At 39.2% G+C, this 13,668-nt stretch overlaps 1 protein-coding gene across 12 annotated transcripts in view; it reads left to right on the plus strand.

Moving 5' to 3' along the window:
- The window catches only part of HYDIN (HYDIN axonemal central pair apparatus protein), a 433,704-nt gene that overhangs the window by 202,335 nt on the left and 217,701 nt on the right, over window positions 1-13,668 (plus strand). For all 12 annotated transcript variants that reach the window (XR_008423557.1, XR_008423558.1, XR_008423559.1 and 9 more), the window contains 2 exons: window positions 4,314-4,537; window positions 11,593-11,660. Coding sequence is in view for 9 of the 12 variants with exons in the window: in XM_053906649.1 (XP_053762624.1) it covers window positions 4,314-4,537; window positions 11,593-11,660 (292 nt within the window). In the remaining 3 variants the exon portion in view is untranslated. The remainder of the gene's footprint in view (window positions 1-4,313; window positions 4,538-11,592; window positions 11,661-13,668) is intronic.

The following is a 13,668-nucleotide window of genomic DNA, read 5'->3' on the forward strand; positions in this document are numbered from 1 at the left end:
CTCATCTTGTGGATTGCAATCTTATCCCCATCTGATTAATGCTTGTTCTCCGACAACATAAATGCTATAGACCAGAGGACAGAAAAACTCTCAAATTTTCCAGAATGTCCTAATGAGGATAGGCATTTTCACACTTCAGAGTTTTCTCTGAATGCACTGGTCTTTAATACATGATTAAAAACCAGTCATTGTGCTTTCTGGAACTTTCTGTTTGAAATTCTGTGCTTTGTCTTTCCAATTAAATAGAAAATGATCTTTTACAGGATATACTCATGGGTTCTTCAGGATCAAAGTCACTTCAGTGTCTCCTCACCACTAACTTTGTACCTAGGGTATTTTTTTGCACTATATCAAATTGTGACCACTGAAACTTTATTTTACAATGATTCCTAAACTTTAAATGTTTGTATTTCTATAAAAGTAATACAAGCAGTTATTTAATGAGTGACAAATAGGTGTCAGGTTCCATGCTCTATTGTGTATGCTTGTCTATCTGTATGTATTTAGTTTCTAATCCTTAGAAACTACTTTATAAAGGAAAAATAAGAGGCAGAGAGTGGTTAATACCATCAACAACATCGTCTTTCAAATATGTTGAGCACAGTACCAGTGCTTTTATATTCATTAGTTCGTTTGGTCCTCCCTAAACCCTGTGCAGCATTGCAGTGACTCTTCCCATTTCACAGCCGAGGAACCTGGAGCCTGGAGAAGTTTTACTAGTTAAGATAATGGTAGATACTGTAACAAACAAATATGAAGATCTGTACTATCTAGGACATGATAGATGTCTATTTTGTTGCTTACGTAAAGTCTCAGGGTTACCTATCAGCAGATGGCTCTCCGTCAGCAGAGCATCGGGACCCCGGCTCCTTCCGTCTCATAGCTCTGCCACCCCTAACGTGTAGCCCGCAAGGCCGCAACCCCACATTTGTCATGCGGGCAGAAGGGGAAAGAGCATGGAGAGACGTGCACGAAAGATCTTTTATAGGAGTTGGTCCTATAGGTGGCACGCATCGCGCTCATTCACATCCCACAGCTGCAAGATTGGCTGGGAAATGCAGTCTAGTTGTGAGCACAGGAGGAAGAGGGAGTGGGGTCAGTGAATAGCGAACCTGACCCTGCCACGTCTGTTAAGTAACTTGGCAAGGTCATACAGCTGGTAAATGTTAGTGAGCACTGGGTTACTGGGGCTCTGTAGCCTGGAAAGGGAAGGTTTTGTGCTGCCCTTCACCACGGAGCAAATCCAACCTACAGCCAACTCAGATCTCAGCCCAGCCCAGCCTTGGCGTGGGAGGCAAATGCCCGGTTGCTACTGAGAGCTTCCTACTGTATTGTTCATCCCCACATTCATTAGACTAACCGTGGCCTAAATGGGATGATGCGCAAGGTAAACAGAGACATTAGTGTCATCTGAGATGGAATATACATAAGAACACAAGTTAAATGAAAAAACCAGTCACATGACTGCCATGAAATGAAAAATGGCACAGCTACTATGTTGCATTGTCTTTCGCATTTTGAAAAAAGGGTCACTTCGGGAGGAAAAAATGTGCGAAACTTATTAAATTGATATTGTGTCCATAATTTATCCAGTGTGAATTTCCCTTACATCCTAAGTATTGTGTCTTATGGATGCCACAATAGAAAAAGACCTTTAGTTCTGATACAAAATGGATAAGGTTTCCCTGAGTGTAATAATAATTTCTAACAAATTTAACCGAAGTGTATTTGAGGCCACCACCTTCCCACCCACCATCCCAGATTTGAAATAGTAAAGTACATCGCAGCCAGCTAAGTAAGTGTTATATGAGGTGCTGCATCAGAGTGGACAATTTTGAGGGCTGTGCAATGGCAGAGAAGGACATGGTGAGTTGCTTCTTATGGGAATATTTTGCACTCTCTGCGTATTTAGTGCTGATGCCTCATTGCATCTCTCTTTCAATTTATTACGTTACCTACTTGAGACAAATTTGAATAACTAGCTATTGCCCTTAGTCATTGCTGAGCTTAGCAAATACATAAAAAGTAAACCATAGCCCCAAGGGTGTTCACTATTCCCCAGTGTAATTAGAAGGAAAACTAGGTGAAGCTCTATTATAAATTTTCTCCTCGCCAAGGAATTGGACTGCAAGGGTAAGGTCATCAAAAGGTCTCAGGGTTTTGTCCCAAATGATTTGCTGGATTCTGCAGACACATGAAGGTGCTCTTTTGTCAGGGGGAGAAGAATGACATGTATGTTCTTGAAAATGGAGGAGCTTGTGCCTTCTACAAAATCTGAGTAAAGTATTGCTGTTACCCGAAAAATAAAAAGGCAATCTGTGCATTTCCTCGGAGAGGAAAACAATTGCCTTTGAATTGAATTCCCTTTGAATTCCCTTTGAATTACCTCAAACACCTTTGAGTTGCCTTTAAGTTATCACTAACGTGTGTCAGTTGCTTCTTAAGCACAGGTAAATTTTAAACCCATTCTGCATAGCTCTGGGAATACAGGTAGCAACCACTGTCATTTATAAGCACTATTCTAAGAGTTACAAAAATTAATTTCATCTTCAAAGCACTCTGAGAAGTTAGCAGTTCTTACCCTTTACAGATGGAGACACTGGGGGACAGAGAGGCAAAGCACGTTCTCTAAGGTCACACAGCTAGGAAGTCAGTGGTAAAGCTGGGATTTGAGCCCAGGCTATTTGGCTTCTGAGTCCCTGGCCATAATCACTTTCTACATGGTCTCTTTAGAAAGAATGAAGGGTGAAGCATGAATTCTATGACCAGGGAACTTAAAACAAAGTGAGGGAGAATGGGAAATGAATGTAAAAAGATGAATAAAATATCAAGCAACAATTAGTTATATATCTCTTTTGGTCCATCATCCATCTTCTCTTGGAAGAAGTGGTGATTTTCCTTTCCAAAGGCCCCTGACTCTGTTCTATATATACTCTTGATTCCCTCTTCTTTGCTTCTCAGGAGGTAACTTAAGCTGGTGGACACACCACACCCACCCAGACCCCATTCCCTTGGTTACCTAGCTCTATTCTCTTATTACAACAAACATATGGGCCCAGCACTGAGTATGCATTATGTCATTTAATATAAATATACTGGGTCTCCTCTACCATACTTCCCACAGCTTTGTCTCCCCCACTCTCCCTCCTCACCACTCATCCTCTCAAAATCGGAATCTCGAATTGTCAACCACTATTTCTTCCACACCCACGCACTCCCTAAACGTCTGGACTCTGGATTCTACTGTCACACTCCATTGGAGTTACTTTCTTCTTCAAGGGCAGGGCTGGCCTCTAATGAAAAATAAAAAATCTGTAACATTTTCTCAGAGTGTATTCCCCATGAACTCTGTCCACAGTTAACCCCTTCTGGAAATTCTCCTCCTTCTTCTAGGTTCCTGACATTCCCCACATGCCTTTCTGAACATTTCTTCATGATCTCCTATGCTCTTTTTTCTCTAATACTTGGAGTGTAGGTTGAAGGTAGTACACAGAGAGAGGGAACGTGCTGTCCACCAATTCAGGTGTAAGCACTGGCAAGGAATAGAGAGCTGCGTGGCTACAGCACAGGCTCACTGGACAGACACCAGGGGAGATGGGAGTGGGAGCGATGGACCGAGTCAGGTGTGGAGGACTCTGAATGCCAGGCAAGAACTTTTCATACACACACATCTAGTGTGCAAGCAAATATGGACAATGGCACTAGTGTATAGGAATAAAACTTGTCTGTAGTAAAACACTTGCAAGTATCCCCAAACAGTAGAGTTTGAGATGAAGGTATCCCAGTAGAATGCAATCTAATAGCACAATAAAGAGGATCCTTGTCGTCTGGAATCCACAGTGATGTCGCGTTCATATTCTCCAGGCTACACTATAGATGTAGGCTTAGGTAGCTCTTGCGCCTCTATTCTGACTGCTTATTTTTCAGTATGCTGCTCATTCTCAGCTTTCTCATGCATAGAAGAGAAATACCGGCCTTCCCTCAGTTACCTTATAGAATATCAGAAAGAGGTATTTTAAGGTTCTTTTTCAGTAGATATAATTACAATCAGTATTGATAACACGGCTATAATACATGTGACTAACTCTGTTTTAAAGAGGATACTAAAAGCACAAAATGACTTCTGGATCGGGATTCCTGCCTTCAGACCTTCAAGGCAGAAGACTATTCATTTCTCCCCTGGAGTTTTTCTCTGGCTTTACTTCCTGTAACTGTCTATGTGTTGGTATTAAACAGTACAGCCACATGCTTCTATGAAAATAAATATGATGTCCATGCTGTATCTTTGCATTCTTGGCTTTTTATTGATATAGGCAGTACTCTCCAACAAAGGCAGCATTGATGCTCTCTTCAACGTGGGCCCTCCAACTTCGGCTTTGGGGGCCTGCTTTGTTTTCAGCCCCAAGGAAGGCATCATCGAACCAAGTGGAGTCCAGGCGGTCCAGATCTCTTTCAGTTCTTCCATTCTGGGGCACTTTGAAGAAGAGTTCCTGGTCAATGTCAATGGGTCCCCTGAGCCTGTGAAACTGACCATTAGGTAAGATATATCTATAACTAACGTGGAAGCTAACCGAAGCTTTTATCTACTGCTTTCTTAAACTTCAAAACCAGATTGTGTCTTGGATGTCCATAACTGTCTTTGTTGATGGGAATACATTAAAATAATGGAGTGTTTTACAATTCTGTGAGTGTTTACCTACTGAACACATGTAACTTATTATTGTCATATGGATACAGATGCTGTTCGGGGATCTAGTTTGTCTAGAAGCTATAACTTTATAACATAAGCACTTAAACCTAGTTATGCTCTCTGTTTTAGGATATTTAGGGAAAATAAATCATTACAGTAACACCTGGATAAAATCATATTCTTGACTAGGCTTTCGCTATTATCACAGTTTCTCTAAACTTTCATCTTTCATATTTATTTTAAGGAAATTCTTTAAATACTCTTACCTATGATACCTTCGGGTATTGTAAAAGAATCTACTTATAGCATCAGTCAGCCACGGCTAGAAATGTGCAGCTTTTCTGCTAGAAGTCCTTTGATGGCTTTTCCAGCTGTTTGTGATAATTGCAAGTCATTAATAGCAGAGTTTGTCCTCAGGTTTTAAAAAGAAGTTCTCTCTGACCAACCCATTGGGCAGATCCACAACTTTTGTTCCTGGTGCTTAGAAAGATCCTATCTTCAGAACACATTGCAGATCCCGTCTGGATTTTCACAGCAACAGGTTGTTAATTACCATGGCAGTCTCTCTTATTATGGTTATTGCTTGCAGGCCCTCCTTCCCTCTACAGCTAAGATCTCCCTTGGGGTCTGAGGATAACATAGAAAAGAGACACAGACACATATGGCCTGAAGGATCCTAAGAAAATTTATTGGTCTCAAGATAGCTACTGGAAATTCAGATTCTTAAGATCAGCTTAAAAGTTATTACCACTTCTTTCAATTCTTCCACCTAAGCATCCCTGTTATGGGGTGAATTATGTCCTCCCGAATTCATATATATTGATATCCTAATACCCAGTACTTAAGAATGTGACTGCACTTGGAGATAGGACTTTTAAAGAAGTAATTAAGGTAAGATGAGGTCGTATGGGTGGGTCCTAATACAGTGTGACTGGTGTCTTCATAAGAACAAGCACACCGAGAGGAAGAGACCATGTAAACACATGGAAGATGGCCATCTACAACCTGACAAGGGAGTCCCTCAGAAGAAACTAACCCTGCTAACACGTTGATCTTGGACTTCCAGCCTATAGAGCTATGAGGAAATAAATTTCTGTTGTGTAAGCCACTCCATCCGTGGTATTTTATTATGGCAGCCCTAGCAAACTAATACAACCTCTCACAAATAAGGAGAGTGAATGTATGTGTTTCAAGGGTTCTGCGGCGTGGCTGAGACAGCCTGCCATAATCAGAAACTTTACTGAAGTCTTAAGGTGTATCTAGAACATTCAGAAGTCATTTATGTTTTCTTCTGTAACACACCTGTGTTTGTGACAAAAGAGAAGAAAAATCACTGTTGCTTTCCAAATATTTGAATAACATTGACTCTTCAAGAAGATGCACCAGAAAATGAGGACGACAGGAGTACCTTTTTATATCACATGAACTCCAGTTCATCTCCCACTTCAATAACAATTCACATCTCATGACAAGCAATGGAGGGGGTGATCTGGAGAAGCAGGAAGAGCAAACTTGCGAATGCAACCTTCGTCTCCCTTTCAGAGATTTTCTGATCCTTGAGAGTTCTCAGTAAATTCCAGCAGATCAGCTCTTCAAAGCTCTATTTGAATAAGGTTTTCTGACTTCATGGGTTCAAGAGGTATCACTCAGAATCATGAGTACCTTCCACAATATCCAGCATCATTGATGGGCCTCCATCCCAAATGGGGAAGACAAAACCTTAAAGCTTTGCTCTTATAAACATTTAGGATCAAAATGATCACCCTATCTCAGGGTAAAAGAGTATAGGATATTAAAGGACCATAATTTTACTCTTCATATAGGGGAAAGGAAAATACTGGCCAAGACAGGTTGAACAAGAAAGCCCAACCCCATTTCATCTGGCCACTCCCTAATTAAGTACAGCCTAATAATAATGCATTTACACACACACACACACACACACACACACACACACACTGCTACTCTATTAGGAATAAATGTGTATTTTGGATATTCACTTAATAAACTTATTGAGCACCTTCCACATGCAAGGTTATATACTAGGGACAGTGACTGGCAAATTTGAGTTTGTTAGACATTCCTGTGTCCTAAGACCTACTGTCTTTTTTTTTTAATTAATTAATTTTTTGAGAGAGAGATAGAGTGCAAGCAGTGGAGGGGCAGAGAGAGATGGAGCACAGAATTCGAAGCAAGCTCCAGGCTCTGAGCTGTCAGCACAGAGCCTGATGCGGGGCTCAAACTCACGGACCGCAAGATCATGACCTGAGCCGAAGTTGGACGCTTAACCGACTGAGCCACCCCAGGCACCCCTAAGTCCTACTGTCTTAACCTGTGACTCTGTGAATTATTTTTCCAAATTCAAGATGTAATTGCCCATTCTCTAAAATATTCCCTAAACTAACTAAAAAATGTAGTGAAAGAAGTGACATTAATTAAAAACTAAAGGGCTACACTAAGAAAATATCCATTTAACATAAAGGGAGGCAATAATGGAGGAATAGAGTGATAAAAAAGGCACAAAGACATAAGAAACAAATAGTAAAGTGGAAGACATGAATCCTACTTTATCAGTAATTACATCAAGTATAAATATATTTAACACTTTAATTAAAAGGCAGAGATTGGTAGAATGGATTTTTTTAAACCCACAAAACACAATCCAATTATATGCTGTCTACAAGAGACACATTTTAAATCCAAAAATATGAATAAGTTGAAACTAAAAGGATAGAAAAAGATACACTATGCAAACAGTAACCAAAAGAACAGACTTTAAAACAAAAATTGTTATTTGAGACAAAGAGGGACATTTTATAATAGTGAAAGAGTCAAGCCATCAAGGAAATACAACAATTAGAAACACAGGCACCTAACAGCAGAGCCCCCAAAAATGTGAAGAATAGACTGACAGAAGCAAAGGGAGAAATGGGAATATGGTGATTGCTCAGGGTTGGGGGTGTGGGACAGAGCATGATAGCTAAAGGCCATGGTGTTTCTTTTCAAAATGATGAAAATGTTCTAGAATTGACTGTGGTGATGGTTGCACATATCTGTGAATATACAAAAGCCATTGATTTATACACTTTAAGGGGGTGAATTATATGGCACGTGAATTACATTTCAAAGACGCTGTGATTGTTAATTTCAGGAGTCTATAATATTGGATGGTGGTTAGTTCCTTCATTACGTAGGTGAATTTTTAAAATCTCTGATCTCTTCTCCTGAAGATCCCAACTAGTAGTACACATCACTAGCAATGCCTGAATAGGTTAGGGTGCACTGGGGTTTTCCACTGTGAATAATAGGATTTAGGAATCCCCCAGGAACCTACTCACAAGCAAACTTGGACTAGTTAATACTTCAACTGCTCTGGGGAGGATAAGTCTCTCATTTTATCCTCTGGACATTACATTCACCCAAACTGCTATACCAGTCTCTTATTTTGGATGTTATTCCTGTTTTTTTTTTTTTCAAAGGGAAGGAAAATCTGACTGGGGAAAGAATGTTTGCGTGCATCCAAAAATGAATCACAAATTTCTAAGAGAAATATTTTTTTTAATTTAAAATTTGTGTTTTTTTGGGTATAACTGACACACAATGTTAACATTATTTCAGGTGAACAACATAGTTCGACAGGTTTATACATTACGTTGTGCTCACCGCAAGTGCAGCTACCATCAGTCACCATCAACACTATCACAGTACCATTGACTGTACCTTTTATTCCCATGACTTACTCATTCTATAACTGGAAGCATGTATCTCCTATTCCTCTTCACCCATTTTGCCCAGCCCCTAACCCCCCCGCCCTCTGGCAGCGGTCACTTTGTTCTAAGAGAAATATCCTTATCTAAATCACACTTGTCCAAAAGTGTTCTTGCGCTTCAAACCATGAATAATCGTTTTTGAAAACCTGGTAAATATCTGGTATCCCAAATATATGTCTAATGTATAATTATAATATACTTCCAGCTCCACACATTAATATTGACTTTACTTATGACTTCTCCAGAAATACTTTCTTAGCCCTTGTGGCCTAAGAAATCTCTGTAAAGTTAATATGATGGATTATGGACTTTTGTTTCTTATTATTTTATTGTCAGGTACTCTTCTTTCCTCAATACCACATAATTTTGGCTAGTCTGCCTTGAAAGGTCAGGACAGTTATCATACTTTTGCTTTTTCTATTTACTCCTCTAACTACATGACACAGTACTTTAAGTGGTTGGATTAACAACACTGTGAAGTTAATGTGACTTAAAAAAAATTACCCGTGAGTAGTTTTGTTGCCTCCAATCTTTACATATGTAATTTCATAAAGTGTTAACCATAACATAGATATATTTTGTATTCAACTTGTTTCACCTAACATATCATAATACTTCAGTCTTCCTATCTCTTGTCTTTAAAATTACAATTGATCCTGAACAACACAGGCTTGAACTACACGTGTCCTTTTACATGTGAATAATTTTTGATAAATACAGTGTAGTAAAACTTGTATTTTTTTCTTCCTTCTGATTAAAAAAAATTTTTTAATGTTTATTTATTTTTGAAAGAGAGACAGACAGTGAGTAGGGGAGGGGCAGAGAGAGAGGGAGACACAGAATCCGAAACAGACTCCAGGCTCTGAGCTGTCAGTACAGGGCCTGACATGGGGCTTGAACTCACAAACTGTGAGATCGTGACCTGAGCCGAAGTTGGGCGCTTAACTGACTAAGCCACCCAGGTGTTCCTCTTACTTCTGAGTTTCTGAATAACATTTTCTTTCCTGTAGCTTACTTTATTATAGGAATACAGTATATAATACATATATAAAATATGTTTTAATTGTCTCTTCATGTTATCAGTAAGGCTTCTGGTCAAGAATAGGCTATTAGTAGTTAAGTTTGGGAGATATATCAGAAGCTATACATGGATTTTCAACTGCACAGGGGGTCAGCACCCCTAACCTCTGCATCATTCAAGGGTCAACAGTATAATTTTAACAGACCACTGCATTGATGAAGGGTACAAATTTGCAGAGACTATTTGAATATTCAGAATCCCTTGTAGAATGAATGCAGCCATATCCAATTCCAGTTGGTATTTGGCCACAGTTCTCTTAGTTATATGAACAGATGTGATTTAATTCCAGTTCTTTCTACATCTGCACCTGTTAAACAACTGCTTTGTACAATTTTGTGAGCTTCTTTCTTACTTTCTTTAGCATTTGTGCATTTCCATCCCTTTGATCTCTTTGTTACTTGGCCTCACGAAACCTCTTTTACAAGTCAAGCATCTATCCTATAGGCCTGTTTGACTTCAGTCTCAACTGGATCCTAATTCTTTGCCAAGTACCAGCCACTCCTTTTGAAACTACTTTGGATCATTCGCATGAAATAGAATAGCTGGTCCCGAGAAAGGCTTTTAGGATTGAAATTTGCTTTTAGAATTGAGTCTTTGATGGGATGGCTCCTCCCAGACTTGCAACAGCCCCTGCCCACATTAGGTCAGACGTACAGCAGCCCGAAGTACCACCAGGGCACGGACGCATTCAGCACAGTATGGCACACCCACTTCACAAACATCGAGCCGGGTGAATGAGGATGTTCCTGATTAACGCATTTTCTGGTATCTGTAGGTCTATAATTTTTAAAAGCTTGGCACATAGATGGGGATTATCTCAGTTCTTACCTAGATTCTAGGGATATGGATCATGGTAAAAATCAAGAATAAGCTAATACATATTTATTAGTCTTCTGTTACTCCTACATTAAACTTTGTAGCTTAAAACAATACAAATTTATTATTCTATAGCTCTATTCTTTTGAAGTCCAACATAGGTCTTATTGGGCTAAAATCAAGGTCTTGACTGGACTGTGTTGCTTCCTGGAGGCTCCAGGAGAGAATCCATTTCCTAGCCATTTCCAGCTTCTTGAAGCTGCCCACAGTGTTCTGCTCAGGGTCCCCTTCCTCTTTCTTCAGAGCCAGCAATAGCTGGTTGAGTCCTTCTCACATTGCATTACTCCAGCCTCCTCTTTGCATCCTTTTGTATTTTTAAAGACACTTTGATTACATGGGGCCCACCAGGATAATCTAGGAAAGTCTCCCTATTTTAAGATCTGTTAATTAGGAACCTTAATTTCTTCTGCAACCTTAATTCCCCTTTATCATGTAATCTAACATATCCACACATTCTGAGGAGTAGCACATCGACATCATTGGGGACCATTATGCTATTTACTGCAGCTGAAGTCAACTAGAAACTGTAGAATCTCTCTACTATTTACTTTAAGCTAGAGAATCACTCCAAGATCCTGAGGCCTTGCACTGAGAGAGAAATGAATCAACATTTACAGCAAAGGTCCTTCAAGGTCACCTATACCAGATTGCAGTCTTTTCTTTTATACAGGAGGAAAAGAAACTGGGGGCTATGGGGGTAATGTGACTGGCCAAGATCACAACTAGTTGGTGGTAGGAATTGGAAAAACAGTTTTATAAAAGTTAGGACCAGGAATATTGGTGCCATTGATAGTTTTTAATGCTTATTATTTTAATGCTATAATTTTTGTTTCTTGTCTAAGAATAACTTTTCATGATATGTATCTTATCCATATTAATATTCTGTGTCATTGGTTTGGTGATGTGTCTGTCCTGCCTCATTCATTGGTAGGCATTTGGTGATAAATTAATCACAGCATCATTTGCTAAAACCCAGTGGTTTGAGTCTTGAAAAAGAATTCTAAGAACCACTGCGATAAGACCATCAGCTTGTGGTTTCTTTAAGTGCTAGATTCTGTACTTGACTTAATGCCAGTTTATGGCTTTAATGTTTACTGTCTTCCTAGTTCCTGACTGTTACACTGAATTCACTGGATTCTCTATCCACTCCCCCCAACTTGTATTCCTACTTGCAGAGGCTGTGTCATTGGACCTACCTTCCACTTTAATGTTCCTGCTCTGCACTTTGGCGATGTTTCCTTTGGTGAGTAATTTTTCCATATTAAATTAGAAATTGAGTGGAATTGCCTCTCTCTCTACATGGAAGGAGGAAAGTTTACACAAAAGCTCTCTTACCAATTTTTTACGAGTAATAGCAAGAAAGTCTAGAATTGTTCTCTTCTTCCTCTGCAGCAATGACATTTCAGTGCCATTTCCTAGTTTATCTGTGAAAGTTGTAACTATGTCCTGGGCACTAATAGCTGTCAGGCCATGGTTGTCCTTGCTCGTTCAGCAGTGGAACAATAGAAAGCCTTAAACTTCACACTGCTATCTGAATGTTCTGAACACTCCATTTTATATGCAGTTTCTGATTTGCCAGTATGTCTACACAACAGCCTCTTCACAGAGATGCTCTCAAGTTTCAAGTGAATTCAGTGGTGGTTTGACTCAGGTGTCCTATCACTCCAAGCTGAAGACTTCTATATTTTTCTGTTGTCTTCTTGCTCAGTTACTTCCCCTGAGTCATTTCCTCCTGTCTCCACCTTTCCAAAGAGTAACAGTGGTAACAGCAGTGGTGGCATTAGCAGTAAAAGTTTCCATTTATTGGTTCTTTCTTATATTCTAATCTTTGCTAAGTGAATCACATTCAGTACTGCATTTAACCCTTTAAATCCTTTGGGGAGATACTATTTAAGGTTCCCCTTTCGGAGCTGGAAGAACTGATCATTCGAACAGTTAAATAACTTCCCATGGTCATATAGCAGTGGCAGAATGAGTATTTCACTTGAGCTCTCTCTAAATCATACACTGTCAACAGGGATGATTTTGCCCCCAAAGGGTCAAAAATTGTTTGCTTGGGGTTGAAGAGTGTAGATCTAACCTACATTTGTGGTCCTCCAAAGTTCAACCCTACCCAATAGAATCTTCTTCCTTAGTATTTAATTTTTCTCATTAGGGAGAAATTAATCTAATTTAAATTATATTTAATTAATTGATTTCACTGAAAATTAATTAATCACAGTGGTTCTTTTTAGGAGGTGATGATAATTTAGGAAAGACTGAGAAACCTTAGCCTGAATCTATAGTCCATAATCCTTTCCATTTTTCTCAGTTGCCTCCCATTTTGACTTTCAGTTCTTTTGCTTCAAGTAGGGCCATCTACTTGGGGAAAATTTTTTCTTTACAAAAAATATCCTTTCTTTGCAAAAAGCTGATTAATAACGTTTTTATCCATTGCTTTAACATTTAACATTTCCTAAATACAGGAAAATCCATATCAATGGAGTTGAATGTCTGTTTGTTACCATAGAATATGAGAATGGCTAGAGGAATTTTTAGAAATTTGTAGTGCATGTTTGAGTTGTAGAGTTTTCGAAGGAAAGTAAAAGTGACCCACAATTTGAAAATTGTCTGTTGGCCAACTGAGAGAGGCATACTCTCTCAAGGGAAACCGTGACTGATATGCAGTGAGAGGTGAATTACCCAAAGACCTATGCACTTACCCTCCAACCAGCTCAACTGAGTTCACAGAGAGTTCTGGGCAACTGATGCATGACAGCAACATACCCTCACAGGCATTTAAATATGAGCTCCAACACAGAACATTTGGAAGATATGCCCTGTATCATATTGCCCTGGAGGGAGAAAAAATAATCCAAATAAAAACCTCAAATCAGTCACTCCAAGAAATATCATACTGATTCATTATCTAGAATCTGCCCTATTGAAAGGTTAATGTAAATAGTGTACCAACGATAAGCCAATTTTTGAGCCCTGAGAATATCTGGAACACTTTTATCTAGAATCCAAACATTTAAAAGCATCAAGGCCCCTAATGGTGCATTTCAGCGAAATATGGCAAACAGGAGGTGTTCAAAATGCTGTATTTGATATTGGCAAGCTCTGGGTAACACAGTAGATAAAACCATTTATGCATGCTCCAAAGCTAGGTAGGTTTTTTTCCCATTATCATCTTCCATTTGGTCCTCTCTTATCCCTAAGTATATAGGAAAAGCCATTATTGGGTAATTTATTCATTGTTTCCTTGAGCT

The sequence above is a fragment of the Panthera pardus genome, unplaced genomic scaffold (assembly GCF_024362965.1).
Source record: "Panthera pardus isolate Hobbes unplaced genomic scaffold, ASM2436296v1 HiC_scaffold_19, whole genome shotgun sequence".
Lineage (NCBI taxonomy): Eukaryota > Metazoa > Chordata > Mammalia > Carnivora > Felidae > Panthera > Panthera pardus.